This window comes from Mycteria americana, chromosome 5 (genome assembly GCF_035582795.1).
Source record: "Mycteria americana isolate JAX WOST 10 ecotype Jacksonville Zoo and Gardens chromosome 5, USCA_MyAme_1.0, whole genome shotgun sequence".
Taxonomy (NCBI): Eukaryota; Metazoa; Chordata; class Aves; order Ciconiiformes; family Ciconiidae; genus Mycteria; species Mycteria americana.
In genome coordinates this window covers 12,911,343-12,932,096 of record NC_134369.1, presented here as the reverse complement: position 1 = coordinate 12,932,096, position 20,754 = coordinate 12,911,343, and the positions used below count along the sequence as shown (strand labels likewise).

The window sequence follows — 20,754 nt, the reverse complement described above, 5'->3', positions numbered from 1 at the left end:
GAGCTGTTCTGTTCGTTAACCTCTCATACTTAGCCAGGTATTCAGTAGTTTAACTGAACTTGAAGTTCACCAATATCATGCTTCTTTAAGGATTAGTATGCACAAAAATTATAATAACAGGTACGATAGTTATGTGTTGGATTGTTTTTGGCCTAGACCAGTAGATATATTTGAAGAAGAGGACATGTTTCAGATGCACCACCTCCTTTATTCTTTTGTCCCAATTCGCATGCAAGCCAGCTCAGTCATGTCCTGAAATACTCTGTATATGTTTGTCTTCTACTGTAGACTAACTGCTTATGCAGTCCCAGTGCTGTCATAACTAAATGCCTTATGCTTTTGAATTAGTTATTCTTGCAATGTTTTGGTGATGTCATGGGGCAATATTGTCTTCTACAGATGAAAAATCAATGTGCTACTGTAGGCCCTTGCTACTCAAAAAGGTATTTAAGCACTGAACTGATGTCAAGGATAGCTAGGAATTAGCTCACATTCTCAGTGTGTAGCAGTGCCCAAATGCCAGGCCTGTTCTCTGCTCCGCTGAGCGTTTTTGGTGAAGGCCAGTAGCTGTATTTATGGAAGAAGTAAGAGTCAGAATCCAGCGAGTACAGAGTCTGAAGTGCTGCATACTTTCTAGGGCTAGGGAGGTGTTGATCCTGCGTGTATTTAGGTCAGGAGACAAAACATGACTAGATTTCTGTTTAACTAGGGAGTGTGTTTTTGCTGTTGAGGTTAGCTCTGTGAAGGACAAGCGAGTGAGCTGTCTCAACTGGCACATAATACAAATGCTGCAGTGACTGCAAGCAAGGGCCCAGGTGGGCTAGGTCTGGCCACTTTACAACTTACCATGTTGGTGTTAAATCTGACACCATCATTAGATTGCATTTGGCTAATATTTGACTTTGTTTTAGATGACATCTCAGGCTTTTTGTATATGAAACATCATTTACTATTCCAAAGGAACTGCTGAATACAACAGACGTAAAAAACCCCAAACAAACGAACAAAATCCATAAAACAAATGACGGAGTAGGTCACTGCAATAGCTGACTTATTATTTTAGAAATAATTAAACACTCTGGCCATCTGTTTGGAATTGACCAAAAGACCAGTTTAGACTGAAGAATACTTTTTTCTTGCTTGGGTGTAACAGCAGCAGTCCTTTTCCTAGCTTACATTTTATGATTTCTGATAGTGAGAAATACCCACTAGTTGTTCTTAGTTTGGAACAGGAAATGCATCTTTCTGTTTTGAAACTGCAGTTTATGCTTTCAATCTTCATGAAGACTAGCCCTACTTACACAGCTACAGAATCTTGTAAAACCTAGTTATTTTTGGATTCTGGTTTGACAACTTACTTTTATACAGCTAGCGATGATGAAATTACTTAGGATGGTTAGAAATTAAGTCCTGTCTACACTAAATGGAGTGCTGGCTGAATTAGCATGGTTCTGTCTTTATATGTAAAAGGATGTTTTTTCTTTTTATGTAAACAGAGTAAAGTTGTTCTTGTTTTCAAGTGGGCTGTATCTTATTTCAGGAAGTTAAGAAGAAGTTGGAAACGGCAGCTAATAACACCAAGAGTTGGAAAGATAAAGTAGCTCATCATGAGGGATTAATTCGACTAATAGAGCCAGGTAAGTTATCAACAGAAAAGTTACAAAAAAATATGTATTCATTCTGTCTCATATACTTAGATCACCTAGTGATTTACTAAGTCTGCCTTTTCCTGTAGCTTATTGGCTTCACAGCAGCCTATAAATATCACATTTGTGAGAACCGCTGATGGTAACTTTCAAGTCTTTACCTCTACTGGCCCTACTATAACAATTAATTTTTTTATTATTATCATTTGTTTGTTTATTTAAAATGGAGCAAGGATCAACCTGAATATTGCGTGGTTTGGGTGTTTAATGCAGTTAGCATAAATGCTAATTGCCAAAAACATTAAATAAAGATAGCTAAAATATCTGATTTTTGGGAAAAGTTTAATTTCTTAGCTTAATTAATAGTGTGCCAGCCTAGAGGAAAGTGGCTTTGTAATGCAGTGCTGGAGAGATCGTTTTCCTTCAGAGACATCTCTAAAGGCAAGAAGAAGAGGGGTTTACTAAGATACAACTGGGCAGGGGGAGTTGGGAGATAAGGATGCGAAAGATTGCAGCAGTTGACAACTCACACTAAGCACCTTCACTGACGGTGTCCCGGGCATTCCTCCCTCCTTGGCTGGGCAGGTCCTCAGGTCACCTTTGAGTAGGTTTCCAGTCATAGAAGAGACAGCACTTACCAAATCATCCTGTGGCGACACTCAGCCTGTCCCACCAATGGTGGGTGAGCAATGTCCCTGTCAGAAACGCCTGTTTCAAGTATTGCACTCTGTCTTCCAGGCTCCAAGAATCCTCACTTAATCACAAACTGGGGCCCGGCTGCCTTCACTGAAGCTGAACTCGAGCAAAGACAAAAGAGCTGGAAAGGGAAAAAAGCCACTTCTGAGTAACGACAGTAGCTTACATATCGTTCGTGAATAGAAGCCCACCTTCATTTGTTCTGCTTTGCACAGAGCAGCTTCTTGCTTATAAAGATCTTAGTTGTTGGGCCTTTCTGCAAAGAAAATACTGTTTACCACATAGGAGCGTCTACTCAGAGCTCAGTAATTACAGTATGTGGTGTCTGACAGTACTTGCTGTTTTCCCTCATGTTTCCAGAAATTCTGTTGTTTTATACAAAACTTTTCAAATGAAGATTTTTATTTAAATGTAGCTTGTGACAGAGTTGTTTCTATGCTAGCCTGTAACAATCTGACAGCATCTAACCCATCAAGCAGCATCACTTTCATTCCAAAATGTGAGGGAAACAATTGTTTCATTGGTTCAGTTAGTATAATTTAAACCCAGGATAAATCGGTCCTGGAGGTCTGTCCAACTCTGAGATAGAGCATGACCTTTCCTTCCATTGAGGCTCCTTTTATTTTTGCTCTGCCTGTCTGTTGCTCTTCACACGGTGCTTAGTGCTCAGATACATTCTTCCTTAGCAAGGGTAGACTGGCATCACCAGGTACCTGCTGGCTGGTCGGATTTTGTGCCCTGTTCTCCTCTGTTTGCAGGAATCCAAACAAAAGAACTGGAAATAGGCATGTACAAAATGCTGCCGTAAAACATTTGGAAAAAGTAGTCATGCAAGATTGTTCTTGTACTGTTTCATACTTGAGAAGTGCTAAAAAAAACCCTTGAGAGTTCTCTTCATAGTTTAAAAGATGCAGCATTTTGACTTACAGATTTCTGGAGCAGACGAATGGAAGATGATGGCATATACAGGCTAAATATCATCTGCATCAAGGCTATGTAAGAAATCTGGTTATACCACTGTTTTAGATGCAGCACTTTTGTCTTATTCTTAATTGGAGACCAGATTAATAAAAAGGCAAGAGGAAAACTAAATTTGACATTTTTATTTTAGATAAAAATGATAAATGTGTAGCAATACTGCTTTAGAAAAAAATAATTCCTGTCAGTAAAATAATTTCAGCGTTTCTAGTAACAAGGCTTCCCAAAAAGCCTACCACTCTGCCTGAAAATTCTCTCCAGGGACAAAGACAGCTATTTCTGTTTCCGTAGGGAAAGGAACAAGTCTGTGATTTTGCTGTGTAGGTCTCCCACACCAGACAAGAAGTCCATCTATTGCTAAGTAAAATAGTATTCTCGCTGAATTGTACAGATATTTTGAGAACTAAGTCCCCGCTCTGGAAGAGCAGGTGCCCATCGGTGCGGCTTGTTAGTCAGCTTTGACCTTTGTATGTACACCAAACATGGACATCCATCTCTTAGCACCTGCTTTTTAGTTCAGCTAAACGTTAAATTATTTTTAGTAAATAAGAAGTGAATGTTTCAGATGGATAACCAGTGCATTTATGTACAGTGTTGCGATACTTGGATCTCAGAAGCATCTTCAGATTTGGAAGTCGGTAGCGTTTTATTTGCCTATTAACTAAGACTCACTCAAATACTGAATCTTCTCAGACATTCATTCTCTGATTATATTTTTATACTAATTGAAATCTGTAATGTTTCAGTAAATGGAGTGCTGATTAGAATGGCAGGAAAATCCAGGATCTTCCTACTTGTATTTACTGTACAGGAAAGCAGTAGTTCCTTAAGCTTGCTAACGAGGCATTTTTTAAAACTGATTATGTTTACAGAAGAAATGTGAAAAAAAGTGTAATAGAAATACTAATGCAGACATTGCTAAACTTCGCTAAAGGAGATAGAACAGTATTTATAACTACCCAACATCGTTTATGCGGCGAGCAGAAAGTGTATTGGGGCTAAACTTGTTTAATTTTTCTAACAGTCTTTATTTTGGACAAATGTTTTTTAAGAACACCAAATGATGCATGTTTTCATATTTTTTACTGTTCTTTAGAACTGGCTATTTAATAAAGTAATACAAAGTCATTTACATTTCTGAATTAATTGATGACTTTTTGCATGGGTTTCTTTTGGGTTGCCAGAGTTCCAAATCCAGTAACTGTTGTGTGGAAGTATTACTTGGATGGAAGAAATATACTCTTAATGGTCTGATCCAATAGGATTTGGATTAAAGCCATAATAAAGGCAATGGTCACACAGATAATGCAGTATAATTTGTCTTAACAGCACTACTTCTCTTAAATGTTCATACTCAGTCCACCTTGAGACAGTATAATGATGCTCAGCTATTACAGACAGCATTGCTTGGGTAACAGTATTTCGAGGGTGCAGTTTAGCTGCTTTCTGAAACACAAAGCATGCCAGGTGGGAAAGGAATTGATACAACAGTTGCATCTACAGCACCACATCAATGCTTAGAGTGCTAGCCTAGGACAAGGGCAGACCTGCTCTCATCAGCGAGCTAATGGGGGAACACGGCTGCAGAGGGAGGGTACCTTGGCACATACAGACCTCTGCCTCTGCAGGCAAAACAGCCCTTCATTAAAACGTCATCTGTGTACGTCTGTCGAGTTATTTCTTAGTCACTATTAGAAGAGGAAATGAGACAAGGCTCCTTTTAGCTTTGTTCTCTGCTTGCTCTGACAAATTAAGAAAACTTTGTGTGAAGTATTGCACAGTAAAAGTGAGGGGAGAGGTTGGTTTAAAAATCAAACTGCATTTTGAGCAAAAATACCACTTTAGAATAAAGTCCATTAAAGCTACACTAAACACAGCATTCAAACAGAGAGTAGAGCTGTGAGTCAGTCACCGCATCTCATGAAACAGTGCAGCATGGAAAACTGCAGCCCCCCGTGCGGTAATCATTTCCGGTGAGCCCAAGGATTACAGCACTCTTATTCCAAGAAACCAACGAGACTGCTAATGGTGAGGATATCCTCAATGAAATGTCATGCTATGGACGCTGTAGTGCCTTACATACACGCCAGGCTCACCTACGCAGAGGCCAGGGGGAAGTTGCGTCTGCTGTTCTTGAACCCTCACTAAATGCGCTGGAGGGCTTAGTCCACTCATTTTGTCAGCCAGATTCAGGTTTACCTGCTGATGGTGGAACAGTCCTGCAAATGAATAGCACAGTACCATGCTTTTTTCCCCCTAAGACAGACAGGATTTTTTTTGCCCTGTGACCATTTTATGGAGCCGATTTATGAGACTGTTGCATCCTTACTCACACATTCCCAAACTGTAACAGGCACGTTTCCAGCAACTCATATTAATTCTATTTAACTGTCCTGCATGAACAGCCACAGAACCAAAGCCTATCTGGGAAAGCAACAGCATGTTAGGACAATATCTGTATCCTGAGGCGGGGACACACACCCAACCCCAAAAGAATCAACTGTTCAGTCACACAGGCCTTCTGGAACAGTAGCCACACCATCCATTTCAGTAAAAGTGAACTGAAAATAGCTGCTCTGATTTTTATCTCGAATATCTGAAGCAGTTAGGTAAACAATTTTTGAGCAAACCGGTGCATGGCCAGGAAGGGGGATATCCGTAAGGTCTTTTAGCTGCTTCAGGGGGAGAGGTAATCACGTGTTCGTAAAGGAAAGGGCACAAAAGAGGGGAAGGATAACGTGCCATGAAGTTGTCGACTCAAATAGGACGAAAATCTCCCGCAACACTAGCAAGATTTTAGTTCTCCCACTGTGATATCAGTTAGGGACTTTCCAACTGTGCCTGCGCCAAGCTGGGTGTTTGATAATTATGGCGCGCTCGGGTTTTTTCTCTCTTTCCGCGCCGCGGTGGGAGCCCCGCCGGGACCTTGGACGGGCGGCGGTGGGGCCAGAGGCAGGAACTGAAGCCGGGGGCCCTGGGCCTGTCTCATATTTGGACTCCAGCTGCCATCTGGTGGTGGCTCAGCCCTTAAGCTCCCCGGCTTGCATCATGAACAGGGGCTTCACGCACCCTGTGGACGTGTTCCGAGAAGATGAAATCCACCCTTCAGCTTCACTCCCCTTCAACAGCTACAGCAGCCGTTCACAAGAAAGTACAGTTACATACAAAGGCTGGAAAAATGTTAAGTGAACCAGGTCTCCTGCTGTATTACAATTACCTCACTGCCATCACTGTAGCACGTTGCTGTCGCTGAGTTCATGAGCCAATTTGGTTCTTCTGTTATCCCAGCTCAGTACATCTGATCCCAGAGACGTCCCGTGAGCCTAGGAAAAAGGATTTTACAATACGACTGTTAGCACTGGCCTAGGATAAATTTACGCTCAGAGCCTTGAAGCTAATTCAGGCATATTTTTGAAAAAACCCCACCGCACCACGGAAGGACAATGTGTACAGTCGGATACATCATCCAGCAAGCTCTCAGCTGCAGCGCAAAGCTTGGGCTGTCATACAGCTTTCCTACTGGGAGTAAAGCAGGGCAAGGAAAAAATGCGTAAGGAAGGTTACTTACCTGCAAATAGTGTTTTCCTAGATGCCTCGTGTACATGCCTCGTTTATCCTTCACCTCCATCCCGTTCTCCCTCATCCTACTGAACGGTGCTCATTGACTTGCAGGACAGAAAGCCCCGAGGCTGCAAGAGTGGGGCTGAGAGAAGGATGTGCAATGTGCCAGCTCACACATGCTCCCCTTTTGGGAGCAGGACCCAGACTCATCCCTTCAAGTCGCAAATGGGGGAGCACGGGGGAGAGGAGACCAGCCTGTGGTTTGAAACACTTCGGGGCTCCCTGCCTGGCAGGGTGAGCAGCCATACAAACATCATGTCTTAAGGGCTCCTGTTACTGCTAATGTGGCTGAGAGTTCCAAAATAAAACGCAAACAGAAAGTTTGTGACACTACATGAATTTAGAGACTATCGTAACTTTCATACGTTGAGTCCCACTGTGAACATCAACTACTTGGAGATGCCAGGGAAGTGAAAGTGCAGAAAACCACCGTTTAATGAACTGGCTTTCTGAGTACGTCAAAAGTAGACATCCTTCAAAAAACAGAAAGGCCAGGGTTGTTTTAACACTTAAGATTAAAAAAGATTTGGAAAAAGGTAGCTGCTTCTCACCTCCAGAAGAAATTAAAATTGGAACAGTATGATGCAAAGCAAAAGATAAAAACATCCTGAAAAGCCTTGAGAGGGAGATTTAACGAAGCAGTTTTTAACACCTACAAGCACAATCCCAGAAAGACCAGAGCCCCTCTCCCCCCTTCTTTCTGATATTTTAGCCTAATTGACACAGGTAATGTAAATGGATATGAGCAGCTGGTCAGAGGAAAGCCCATGGCAGACTGTTAATAAAAAGAAGAAGAAGAAAAAAATAATCACAAACTCCAGAACAATTGCACTCACTTTTCCCCATCAGCCATTATTTTAAATTCCTTAATAAATAGAACAAGCACCAAAAAAACCAAAACCTTTCTACCTTAGTCACTGTGCTCATTGCTTACATTGCTCTTCTGCCTATCAAAGAAGCTGGCTCTAGCACCAGCTTTATATACTGTTATTAATATCATTGCTAATTAATAGAGCTACTTGCCATGGCTACAGCAAACAAACAGCTTTTACAGGATCTAGGCCTAATAATGTCTTCATGCAAACTGCCATTATTCCTGTGGTTGCCTATTTGCTGAGCACACGACAGCAATTTGCTCAGGCAATGCAGATTTCACCATGGGGAACCTACCAGGGTGTTTGTGAGGACGTTCGAGCACGATTTCTCGCAGGTGAAACACAGGGTTGCACAAGGCACTCGCGTCCTTTCACCTAACTTGGCCAACAAGTCTAATTTGAACACGTTAGTATCACGATGGGATTAAGAACTTAAGCATTGACACGAGACAGTTTCAAAAACAGCCTGGGCTTCCTCGGTGTTGGCATTTATTAGCTGTTTCAATGCCTACCAGAGCATGGTGATTTCTCTTTCCACTCCGGAGAGGCTGGTGCAGCTCAGCCCTGACTCACCGTGCAAGTGCTGTGGAAGTCCAGGTCCTCTGGGGCGCTGGTTCCTCAGTCGTGACTAAAAAAGGAAAACACTTAAAAACCTATTTAAGGTCAGATTCTGCTTAGACACCTTTAGAAAGTCCCTCTCATGGCATAGCTGGGACTGAAATTTTGCGTTTGGAGCACCCCGAGGCTGTGTTTTCCCAACCATTTCCTTTGCAAGCGATGCACTGGGCCATTTTGCTCTTTCCAAGCCATGAAGTCAACTACCACGTCTGCCGGCGAGGGAGGAGCTTGCGCCATTTTGCAGCCGCACTTTTCCCCCTGCCAGAAAGATTGTGTTGGCCCTGGGCTGCTTTTTCCCAGACAGATGGTGGGAAATGATGCGGGGGGGGGGCAGCCTGCTAACACACAGCTCCCCCAAAAAAAGCTGAGTGGTGTGGCGCTGCTCCCTGTGGGGATGGAGGTGGCATCTTCCGCATTTGCTGTTTGGCTTTAGCGTGGCCATTGCCTGCCTGTGGGGGCTGCAGGATGCCCAAGGGGGTCACTGCTGGCCCATGGAGCATCCTGGGGAGATAGCTGCCCAGAAACAACCCTCACCCCAAGCCTGGTCTCACAGCATAGCCATATGTGGCCCCACTTGCAAAAGAAACTTGCCTGCCCATGCTCCCACACAGTCCCTTCACTGTCACCATTACAAATGGTAAGAGCCAAACCCACAACGGCTCTCAGGCCACCTCTGTCCAGCAAATCCTCCCCACCAGCAGGAGAAAATCCAGAGCATATATTCCTCGAAATGATATTTCTAAGGGACGGGCAGCCAAGGGCTTGGCGCAGGCATGGGGTGCGGCATGAGAACCAGCTTGGCAGAACAGCTCACCAAAGGAAAAGGGAAAAAGAAGACCACGCTGGGTGCCAAACGCCCTCGCCAGGCCGGGCCGCTGCCCGGCATTTCTGCTGTCTCTGCAGAGCGAGGACCAGCCCTGCACAGCTTCGAAGACAGCTCTGCCTCTGCTTCCCCTCCTCACCCTACTCCGACCAGTCACTCCTACTGGTGTCCCTGCGACCAGCTGACAGCATGCCACAGCAGGCACGTACCACCCGGCAAATCGACGTGCTCTGTTGCCGCAGGCTGGCGCGGCTGTTTCAGCAGAAAGCTCCCGGGCGAGCGCTGGGCCCAGGGCAGCGCGCACCCAGCCTGCTGCGCCTGCAGGCGAGCGGTGCTGCGCGACCGCTCGCTGCTCTGCCAGTTTTCCGTTCTTTTCTCATTTTTTATCTCGCCCCTCCTGACCAGCCCCGACTCCCTACGTGCCGAAGCAGGGCGAGAAGGCTGACGCGGTTTTTCCAAAGCCCCCGGCTAGTTCTGGGACCCGCAGCACAGGACTGCGCCAGCTCCTGCCCCGGCAGGCCGGCCAGGCAGCTGCAGCTGCTCCCCCAGAGACGGGGAGAACAATAAGAAATACCAGATCCGCCGCAGGAATGCGGGAGATACCGCGGCGGGGGGCCCTGGTGAGTCTGGGCAGGATTTGCTCACGGCTTGGACGCAGACCAGAGGTTGCCACTCGAAGAGCCCTGTCGTCGGGCCGGGGTGACGCGGGGGATGCGTCGCGGGGCCCCCGCCGGGCGCCGGACGCCAGATGGCAGCCGGACACCGCCGCCGCCCGCCCGGCGGAACGCTCGCGGGAGCGGAGCGTCTCCTCGGCAGGCTGGTAATTAATCGCATCTGCGGATCCTGTTTTGAAAGGCAGCTTCACGCAGATGCGGTACCACACGGGTTTTTTACAGCTGAGCTGGTAGCATGCTTGGAGCTGCGTCACTTGCGTACGTGCAGCAACGCACTGCTACTGCAGGAGGAAAAACCCACTCCTCCTTTGCGAGGAAAGCACGCGTAACACCAACCCAAAAGCTTTTCTGAGGGTTTGGATGAGTTACCTCACCAAAGAAAAGTAAAAAGAGCGAGGACCAGGCAGATTACGAACGACAAGGCTCTCAGCATACCCAGTCACCGCAGCTTGGTGGGCTTCCACCTCACTGCAAAGGCGGAGCCGCAGCGATGCGTCTCACCCCCTCCGGTGCTCTGGGCACACTGGTTACCCCGATTTATTCAGGTGACTGCGAGCAGGGGCTGCACCACAGCTGCGAAGGCCTGACGCTCATTTCAGAGTCATACAGTTACTCTGTTGGGTAACATTTTCCCTCAATGACCTACGAACTTTAATCCAATTTTGAAATGTAGGGGAGGCTGAGTTGGATTACATTAGCTTAACTGCTCATGTCATAAACTCTTGAGAAGGGGGACTGGAGGTTTTTTCCTCCAGAAACCTTTTGCTGGCCCACAAAATCTTTGGTTTTCTTCTTAGCTCAGACACCAAAAGGGGGAGTTTTCAGCTTCCAAAAATAAATCAAAGACACCATGATGCCTGCAGGGTATTTGTTTCTCCATAGGAACGTGAACCTGGTGGTTTAGTTTAAGAGAGACTAAGCTAACTCTCACATTTTCTACATTCCTCTTTTTCCTGATATATCAAGATCGACAGGTTTGAACTGTTGTTTTAATGAAAACCTACTACTCCTGAGAGGGTTTCCTGTTTTAGAAAGATGATATTTCAGAGCTACAAAATTCCAAACAATTTGACTTGCTATCACCTTTGTCAGGTCCCTTAACCTCCTTATGCCTCAGTTGCTCACTGATGAAACGTGAGTGATATTTACCCATTAAAAAAGCGTACAGCCATCTGCAAAATACCCAGTTGTCCCTAAAAAGAGACCTCTTTAAGCGATACCACAATAAACTGAAATTGTGTCCACAAGGTGCAAATCAGAGATTGCTGCGTGAGGCCTTGGAAAGGGCCACGTTTACCAGGGCAGCCCCTGCACAACCAGAGCCCCCTGGCACCATCCCCTGCCAGCCCCTCGCAGGGGCACCTCCAGCTCCTCCACCTTCATGCATGATCCCTGGCGACCAGAAAACCTCCTCGGAGCTCTTGGGTAACAACCGCAAATTGAAGCAGCCTGTAGCTCTCTAATTAACCGGAGCTAAATCACCACGTAGCTACCCCCAAAGTGTCAGGAAAATTAAGCCAGTAGTCATAAAGTCACGCTGCGCTCCAGCCAAGCCCTCTTTCGTCATCTCCAATTCAGGCTGCTGAATCAATCCCAGGTAGGTTTTCCCCTCCCTTGTGCACATGGAGCCCCAGAAACATCCTGGGGTAAATCTAAACATGACTGACCTGGACATTGCATCTCTGGACAGTTTTCAGAGCTTAAGCTCTGCAACTCAGAGCAACAAGTTCTGCAGGTAGATGCAAATTGCTTGTTGAAGGCTCGAGTATTTGTGTTAAACTTGGAAGGACAACAAGACTCCCCGAATATGTTTTTGGTCTTGGAAACTGATCTTCAGCTCCCAGTTGTGTTAATTCTGCAATCCAAAATGTTTTCTTTGCTGTTTTTGTCTTGTCTACTAAAGGCAATTAGGATTTTCCAACTGTTGTAACAATTTAGAAGCTCTAATATGTAAAAACACTTTCTTGTATTACAAAAGTTTCTCTGAATTGTAAAATGCATTGCAAAAGGGAGGGAGTCAGTCCTTTGTACGCTGCTTGGGCTGCTCTCCTGGCAGAAAATGACCGCTGGCAGCTTACAAGGCATGGAAAAAAGACTTATCGCCCAAATCCTGGAAACACAGTCAAAGCTGCCTCAGCTGGGCAAATTGGCACTGACTTCTCAGCACTAGTCCCTGGAGCTACAGGTCTGCTGATGTCAAGGCTGTGGTTATTGCAGGGCTCACAGCCCTTGAAACATTTTATCTGCAAGCCCTAGTCCAGCCCACTGCACAGAAAAGCTCTTCATAGGCTTCTGATAGGGACGGCCGGGATATGAGAACATCGAGTGCTCTTGACGCCTCCCCACTCACCTGCTCCAACTGCGCAGCAGCATGTTTTAGGGAGCTCTGAAACACACCCTTTGAGAAGCCAGTCGCTTTCCTGTTTGACTCAGAAATCCTTCTGGAACATTGCTGCTTCCTGTCTGAATGCCTCTTTTAAAGCCAGATTTTCTTCCTGCTATGCCCAAGAAGCCTACAAAAAAGGAAAAGACAGCAAAATTCAGGAAAGCACTTATCTGATATGCAAAAGCTCACAGGTGCAACATGAAAGAATGCACAATGCTCAGGATTACATGCCCATTAAGAAAATGGGAAAGTCACTAATGATTTTCAAAGCTAGACTCTCAATCGTTATTTCTATCTGACTATTATCTTTCCCCTTTTATCAGGGAACATTTCCTGATAATTCTTACAGAAAGAGCATTGCTCATATCCCTTTGCAATTCAGGTAGATGAAGCACTTCATAAGCTGCTCGCTGAGCACCGCTCCAGGGCTGGAGTAATTGGGTTTGGGGGGGCAGGGGGACGGAGACATATCAACTTGCTGGAAGAGCTGGAGCAGAGCTAGCAATCACGCTGACCAGCCCTGCAGTGGTGCATGCTGGTGGTGGGATGGCATATCACTGTCCCAGAGAGCTGCCGATAAGCCGCTTTGCCTTCTGGTGCAGCAGCACAAAGCTGCATGTGGGCTTATTTTCTGTTTCGCCATGTTCTGTAATGCAGACATCCCCTGGGTCCCAAAGTCACAGGATGAAAAACTCATCCTTCCTTTTGGCCCAGATCCTGAACAGGCATATGCACACGCTTAGTGCTGAGCATGTGAGTAGCCATGCTGATCTCCGCAGAGCAATCCACATGCTCGAGCGTCTGCACATTTGGGAGTGGGGGAGAGAAGGACACGTGGTTCTTTGATCGCGTGTTTTACACACCACTGGTGGAGATCCCACCCAAGAGAGAGCCGTGCAGCAGGATGGCGCTGAACTATATAGCTATTTTTATTTCCATCGCTTGTGGCCTTGCTGAGACCTGCTACGAATTATCTGGGATATTACACCCCAGACGAGTCGAAACAACAGGTCTTGCTGCAGACTGTCTGTGTTTAGTGGGATGATTTAGTTACTGCTTTCCCTCCACCCCGTCTTCTTCCTTATTCCCATTAGTGACACGTTGGCTGCAGAGAAAAGTTATTCATGCTCTAGAAATGTAATATTTACTCAAAACAATTTTTATTTGGCTTGGCTTCTTCCCAGTGCCATAAAGTGATAGCCAACCCCAAGTGCTTACATAGACAACATGTGCATCTGAGTCATATTTATGATCCCAGTTATAAAAAGCACACAGTCTTGTTGTTTGGTGCAATAGGATGGGACTGAAGGCATCAGCACGTCTTGAGCATAGCCTGTCTCTGGAATCTGCAGAAATTTGCCATGCTCCAAATTTAGAACTTGTGGGTGGAAGCTCAGGCAGGAGCCAACTTTTTATACCATTACATCACAGGAATTGAGGGCTTCGTGCCAAAGGATCCAAGGAAATTAATAAAGAGCAGAGGCTGTCCAGCTGTTTGAATTTAAAGTCACGGCAGAGGTAATTATTAATAAAAGTAGCTTTATTCAGAGCATAGTAATCTCATTGCTTAAATTGAACATATCCCCTCTTTACTGCAGCTTACTATTCTGTTGGAACTTGTAAAGATAAAATACTAAGGAATTAACATCTGTAAGAGATAGGCCCAGCGAAGCTGAGATCGTTCTCGATAGAGGACACGCTTCAGCCATAACTTTCCCGCTAAGCAATGCTCAGTGAGCGCACATGTTTGCCAGTGGCATCAACGCTCCCCTGGCTGGAGGAGGTGGCTGGAACATGGCGTGCATTTTTCCAGCTAAAACACACAAAGTCTCAAATGGACAGTGATCGAAGCTGTATCCAGCTAATTTGAAGAGTAATTCAATTTGTTTGACCTCCCTGTGCTGGGGCACCCAGCGTAAGCTCAAATGTCACAGCCTCCAAGGAGCCAATGGTGGAGCATCGGGCCTGTTACCAAGAGGCACGGGGTGACCCAGCTGACCTTCCAGCCCGTTTGGGAGGCACCGTGCATGCCCACAGCCCCGGCGGTGAATGGCCCTGTGTGCCGATGCTGGGAGGGAGCCATTGCCTGTGCATGTTAGGCCTGTGCCCTGACAGATCATGGAGTCCAGGTCTGCGAGATGCTGCTTTCTGCACCTCAAAAGCACAGCACACACGATGGGCACCTTCCTAGCTCCAACAGCGAACCTGCAGCCTCCAGCAGGACAGGCTCCACAGAGAAAAAATACTGGGTCTGCACACAGAAAGGGGTCACAGGGTCTAGGTACTGAGACTCTGCATGCCCAGGGCTGAACACAGGCTTGCCACAAAACATGTAGCCAGGAGAATACAGCAGTGTCTTTGGAAAAGCGGCTCCCTTGATGCTTAAACCACAGAAATGTTGGTATGCAGCTTCAGAGATTTACAGCTTATACTCTCCTCAAGGGTATGCAAAAGCTAGGAAGAATTAAAAATTTAGCTCTAGGTTCTCTAGGAAGTTCCCTATTCCCATTTTACAGATAAACAAACTAAGGTAGGAAGCAACTAAAAGCTTCTTCACTAGAGCAATATTGTCAGCAAACCAAGCATTAGAGTTCCCAAAGAGATGCTCCTGCACCCACAGATACCATGTCGTGCTTGCGCATGTATTTCTTGCAGCAGCACATACCAAACGGCTTTACGCATCCATGCCTCACCAGGAGCCAGCACAGCAAAGACGGGGACCTGCAGCTCCCAACATCCCCTGCCTTGGTCTAAGCACCCACACACATACAGCATGCCTTTCTCCAGGGGGAGCAGATTTAAAAAAAAAAAAAAAAAAAAAAAAATCATCACTTCAACCACGTGTCCACAGGGTGACAGTTTCCACGATGGGAAGACAGTTACTGGTAGGGAAAAGTAAGGGATAAATAGCAGAAATCAAGCCATTCTCCATTTCTTAAACGTGGTGTTTCCACCTGCAACACAGGCATGTGTGTGCAGGGGATGTTAGAAGACTTCAGGCTGCTCTAGATTCAACAGGCTTTATTACTAGATAAACTTCTTGTATTTTACCTAGAAAAATACCATGCCAACCATGCAATTCCTGCCAGACAACCCACTGAGAGATCCTGGCCCTGCTCAAGTAGAATGCTTCAAGGCTATGTATTTTTTTCCCAGGGTGTAGCTGATCATGCTGGACCGTCTATTTTATTTTTTTGCAAATAGCTGTGAACATCTAAAGATTAAAAAACCTCAGGTTTATTAAACATCCCATTTGTAGTTAAGAGATGCCCTCCCGTGACGCACGACTCACAGAGGTAAGCTGAAGCACTGCACTGGGTGAGGAGAGCCCTCAGCTGCTGCTTCGCTGTGTGATGGGAGACGTCTCGCTGGGTGGGAACCTGGAGCTGGACTGGCTCCTGGGGCCGGCTTGTCCATGTGGCCGCATGCTGAAAGCATCTGACATGGCTCTGAAGCATTTCTGCACTTCAACAAAGAACAGCATGAGGAGACTTTGAGGAGGGACAATACAGGATTTTCCTTGACTGCTAAAAATACCTGCAATATAGGACTTAAAAAGAGGAATGGACTTTAGCAATTGGATACCTTGAAGAGGAATTTATTTTAAAAACTTATCAGGGACAGAAAGCACCCCAAAAACTACCACCAGATATTTGCCATAGTAAAAAGACAAAAGACTCCTTATTTCCTATTTGAGTTCCCCAAGACAGGTTCAGTTTGAGGAGTGAAGTAGCCATTTTACCCAGTCTCATGCTGTTACTCCACAGCTTTTCAGCGCATGCTCCATCTTGCGTTAGAGAGAGTCTGCAACCGCATGCCACTGCCCTTCTGACATATGCATGGAAGGTGGAAGAAAAAAGTCAACAAAATGAGCAGTCTTAAAGATACCATCATGCACCCCAGAAGCTGGGAATGCCTACCTGTCAGAGCCAGACGGTTGATACTCATCATCCTCAGCCCTTCCTTTCAGATATTGCAGGATAGTAACCTCACTTCCTGGAGCACTGCGCTGGACAAATAATTGTAATAAGCAAGTGATTCTATGGAAATAGATGAAACACTTGAAGCTATAACCCAACAAGTTTCTAACCCATGGCTGATGTCCAACTCTCTTCCCGCTGAAGTCAGCAGCAATCCCTCCCACCCGATCTACAGTCATTAGAAATGCAGCAAGCATTTAAAAATTTGGAGACCTTGCCCATTCTTACAACTGGGCAAGAGTCAGATTTCCAAAATGCTATTTATGTTGCGTAGAAACTTCTTTCCCAGAAATCCCTTTGTCTCCAGCAGACAATCCCTTATTTCACTACTAGTTCTAGAGGCAGCCAACCATCATCCTATTTAAAAGTCGTTCCCTTGGCCGTATTTTTTCAACAATGGTAGCAATAAATACATTTGATAAGCTAATTTACCTTCTGCAATCACAAAGCTAGACTAACAACCTGTTCTATCTTCTGGCAAGTAGCTTGTAAAACCAACTCAAACTAGTAGCACAGAAATTAGTACTAGTATATAAAATATGGAAAAGGGTTTTATGAGAAGGTGGGTTTGTGGCTTCTTGTTTTGACTTTTTTCCATGAGATTCTTAAGTGTCTCAAACCCTGAAATTAAGGAACCTTGGTGGTGCCTTATTTCCCAGCAGTTTATTTAAAAGATGAGTCGTTCGGAAAGCATGGAAAGTATTAGAGTCATTGCTTTGATGTCTTTAATAGAAATTTGGGATGGATTTGAAAGAAATGAGGGAAGTGCTGTTATTTCCTTTTGGAATGGCAGTCTGACATGACTGGTGCTGTTATACAACGGAGCGACCAAACGACAGTGCACACGCTATCCCAGCAGCGGGCTGAGGAACTCCTCCTAAAGTTTGTAGCTGGATGCTAATGGGCTCAGCAAACAAACACTCGTGTTTATTATAACAGAATGAACAGAATGTACCACAGAGAATATGACTCACTTTTCCATAGGACGCCTGTCTATTCTCTGGGTTTGAATAATGAAATATTGCACCTCTCGCTTGCAGTTTGTTTTACAAAGTTTTAATGAGTTCATCCCAACGAGCTGTAGCCCTGCCACATAAAAACTGATTCATTTGCCTTGTGAAAATAAGCGTGCCTTTTGACAGGACACTCTGCACTAGGCCCTACTAAATCAGCCGGAGAGGCTAGACTCCCTCACAGGTGGTTTTAGTCTTGAGTGCTTTTTGAAAATGAAAATATGAGGTCAGCTTCAGCAGCATGTCGGCCGTTTTCCCTTGGGTAACAGGCTGTCCTGCTGCATCCAGAGCACCCCCCTCCTCTGTACAGAGTTTGTCTTTTAAACTGGGGCTTTAAAACCATTACTTTCTGTAAGAAAAGGGTTTGTTTTAAAGCAGGGTTTTTTGGAAAGGGGCATTTAAGAAATGATTACATTTTTATTTCAAAACATGCAAAAACCAAAAAAAGCTGCCTGTTAACTCACAGGAAATTCTGATTAAAGTAGGTGTCCTTATAAGACCCTCCTGCAAGAAATTCAAATGAAGGGCAGGGGAGGGAAAGAGATTTTTAAGTAAACAAGTGAGAAGAGCCAGGGAAAACAAGAGCAATGAGCAGAGTCTCAGGTGGCCAACTTGGCGGAGCAGGGCATGAAGGAAGGAAGAGGCTGTGGGACAACGAACTGCTGGCGTTTACAGTAGTTGAGTAGTCTCCAGAGTTTGTGACTTTAACCACAAGTTGCTTAACAATACTGTACGCTCCTTTTCTTTCACATCCAGCTCTGGTCATGTGGGTAAATCCCCCTTCAAGTCAAGAGGGTGGACGCAGGTGCATGGGTGGTGTGGTGGACAGTGCTGTTTGAGAGAAGAGGACTGGCGGTGGGGGTTTGCTGCCCCTTGAAATTACAGGAGCCACGATGAGAAAAGACAGCTCCTGACTCGGGTCTCGGTCCCTGGACGAGAGAGGGCTGGTGAGTAACAAGTTGGGGACTGAGGGACTGTCCTGTGGTGTAGACATGGCCAGTTGCAGCTGGAAAGATTTTTTTTTCCCCTGAAGTCAGTGGAGGCCTTCAAGTGCCAGAAGAGAATGATGAGATGGGAGAAATGGTGTTTGTCACTTCCCAGTGACGGATGCAGGAGAGCAGAGGATCCACTAGCAAAGAGGCGGATGTAAGTTGGCACTTCAGAGATCAACTTGTTGCTGTGGCTTTCTACCAAGCATCAACAGTTACTGCGAAAGACACACTTGATTCACGTTTGTGGTGGAGCTTAACCTTGGCTAAGACTCTGCAAGTTAGAAAACCATTTCAAGTTAAGAAATGAAATATTCCCCAGGTTAAAGATTGCTCAGGTTATTATCTCATCCCTATGGGAATTTTTAGCGTGGATCTGCAACTGCATTGTTTGAAAGTTAAGTACCCTTTTGCAGCCTGAAACACTAGCTGCAATAATGGAGAAACTAACTGAGTGACAGAAAAGCAAACCCTAAAATAGTTACAGCATTAACACCAGGAAGGCTGGAGGTGTGTTATCCTGTGGTTTTCTGTGCTCAGTAGCAATGTGTCATCATAAAGAGCATACATTTAATGGCTGAACAATGCCATACATGGTGTCACCTTCCCAAGGGCTAACTGTGCAACAGAGCCTCCAAACTGCTGAATTTCCACTGCTGAAGCAGTTGATTAAAAAAAAAATCCTTATACAGCTGGGAATTATAAAACTCTGCAAGAGCCTGTGATGCCAAGGACCTTCATTTGGAGGCACACCTACGTTTCTAGTGCTTTGGAAGCTGGTCTTTTCCAAAAAGTCTTTCTATAGACGCTAAAGCAAGGATGAATCTGGCCACAGTCCATTCAACATGAGTGATTATATCTTAAAGGGACATTCCCTCTCTTTAAAAATTCTAATTCTTCACGTGTTTCTGGTTAAAAAAAAACCACAAAAGAACCAACCCTTGTGCCTATGTCAGTGTCTTAGCTGTATAAATTTAAACATTCCATTGTAAGCTAAGATTATCTTGCCTCTTGCCCACTGAGACATGTGGGTTTGGCTTTATAAGACTCCATAACTGGCCTGCTTGAACCCTGTCCAGCAAGTTCTCATCTAAATTGATTAGGACTTGGAACGTATTTTCTTGGACAAATTGTGTTCTAATGAATAGAACACTCCCTCACAGCTGTCCTGCCAGAAAGCCAAGATTTTTTCTGTCTAGAAATCATCCCAAAGTGACCCTTAGATAAAGTTCAGAATCCATTTTCATTTTTTAATTAAGAAAAGGTTTGCTTAATTCCATTCCATACATTTCAGTGCTAGGCAGCTGACACATGATTCCCCCTAAACATTTTATTTTAAAGAATTTGGTTGTGATGTCGGATCTGCCACAGACAATACATTTCTAAACACACTGTTTACATTAAATGCAAAGCATAAAGACGACTTCAGCAGGAGGAGAAGTCTCTCTCATACCAATACCTGTAGATGGCATATAGAGCAAACTCAAGGTTGGCTCTATTCTCCACACAATAGATTCAAACATTAATGAGGACAAACAGGGGACAGTGCTCTAAAGCCTCACCCAGGCACCAGGGATTTCCATGATGCCCTTCCCCAGGGACATGGCTCCCCAACAGACCCCTCCTCCCACCCAATATGTAGCTTCAAGAGCTCACCTTCAAGTCCAAGAGTGAACTGGCTGGGAAATCCTGTCATTACTTAATGCTGGCCAAATGAAGAGGGCATTTCCCCTCAATAAGGGGCCCTGGCCACTCCGAGGTAAGAGCTTTCCCCTGTTAGGATGAACACACCTTTTCTTTTTAGCGTTTTGCTCCATAGTTGTTCTCCCAGATGTCCCAGCTTGAAACCTCAGTAGATGTTTGTGTTATGATTAGCCCATCTGGAATTTTTATTCTATGACCATTCCCATGGTACACAAGGAGGATTTCATTCAATCCAGAATACCCAGTGGACATCCATGATTACATCATTTTGCTTATCTTTTAGCAAGAGTATTTCTAGGAATCAGGAGTACAATTTGAGACAAGATCAGATCCTTTCTAGTCTTGCAAAAGATGGTTCTGACCCATGCACCTAATGTGGCAATAACATGCCTTCAGCATGGTTTCAGGATTTTGCTGACACATGGCACTCAGAAATTAAAGATGTTTGTTTATAGGAATTCAAAGGAACAGGTCTTCCAAGGAACATGACTTCCCAAGTCTTTAAACATCAGCTATATCTTTAAACAAGACAGAAAACTGAGGCAAAGTCACTTATACTCAATCTTGAATGGAATTTGGCTCCTTCAACTACTAACTATGCTTACAGAAAAAATAAGTAAATCATGACAAATTGCTCTGCTACAAGAGTAATTAGCATTGTGGTATTGCTTGTGGAAAACAGCTCAGAAGAAGACAGTAAGAATGGGAAACTTCCTCTGCTCTCAACAGACTCTGCTTGCTCATACTTGCA

The 20,754-nt window shown here is 44.9% G+C and overlaps 1 protein-coding gene and 1 long non-coding RNA gene across 9 annotated transcripts in view; one reads left to right on the top strand and one right to left on the bottom strand.

Moving 5' to 3' along the window:
• The window catches only part of SWAP70 (switching B cell complex subunit SWAP70), a 42,703-nt gene extending 38,255 nt beyond the window's left edge, over window positions 1-4,448 (top strand). Inside the window, exons 11-12 of the mRNA XM_075502162.1 lie at window positions 1,541-1,637; window positions 2,385-4,448. Of these exons, the coding sequence (XP_075358277.1) occupies window positions 1,541-1,637; window positions 2,385-2,494 (207 nt within the window). The 3' untranslated portion in view covers window positions 2,495-4,448. The remainder of the gene's footprint in view (window positions 1-1,540; window positions 1,638-2,384) is intronic.
• Window positions 199-20,232, bottom strand: LOC142410151 (uncharacterized). Of its 8 annotated transcripts, none has more exons than XR_012775848.1 (8): window positions 19,956-20,232; window positions 16,408-18,573; window positions 16,238-16,326; window positions 16,060-16,145; window positions 15,610-15,867; window positions 12,282-12,444; window positions 6,538-8,444; window positions 199-5,539 (listed from the first exon to the last, which is right to left on the bottom strand). It is a non-coding gene; the product is annotated as an uncharacterized LOC142410151 (long non-coding RNA). The 8 variants fall into 8 exon arrangements; XR_012775850.1 differs by lacking the exon at window positions 199-5,539 and adding an exon at window positions 6,240-6,448; XR_012775849.1 differs by lacking the exon at window positions 199-5,539 and having other exon boundaries at window positions 6,240-6,643; window positions 6,889-8,444; window positions 19,956-20,229.
• Window positions 20,233-20,754: the final 522 nt, after the last annotated feature.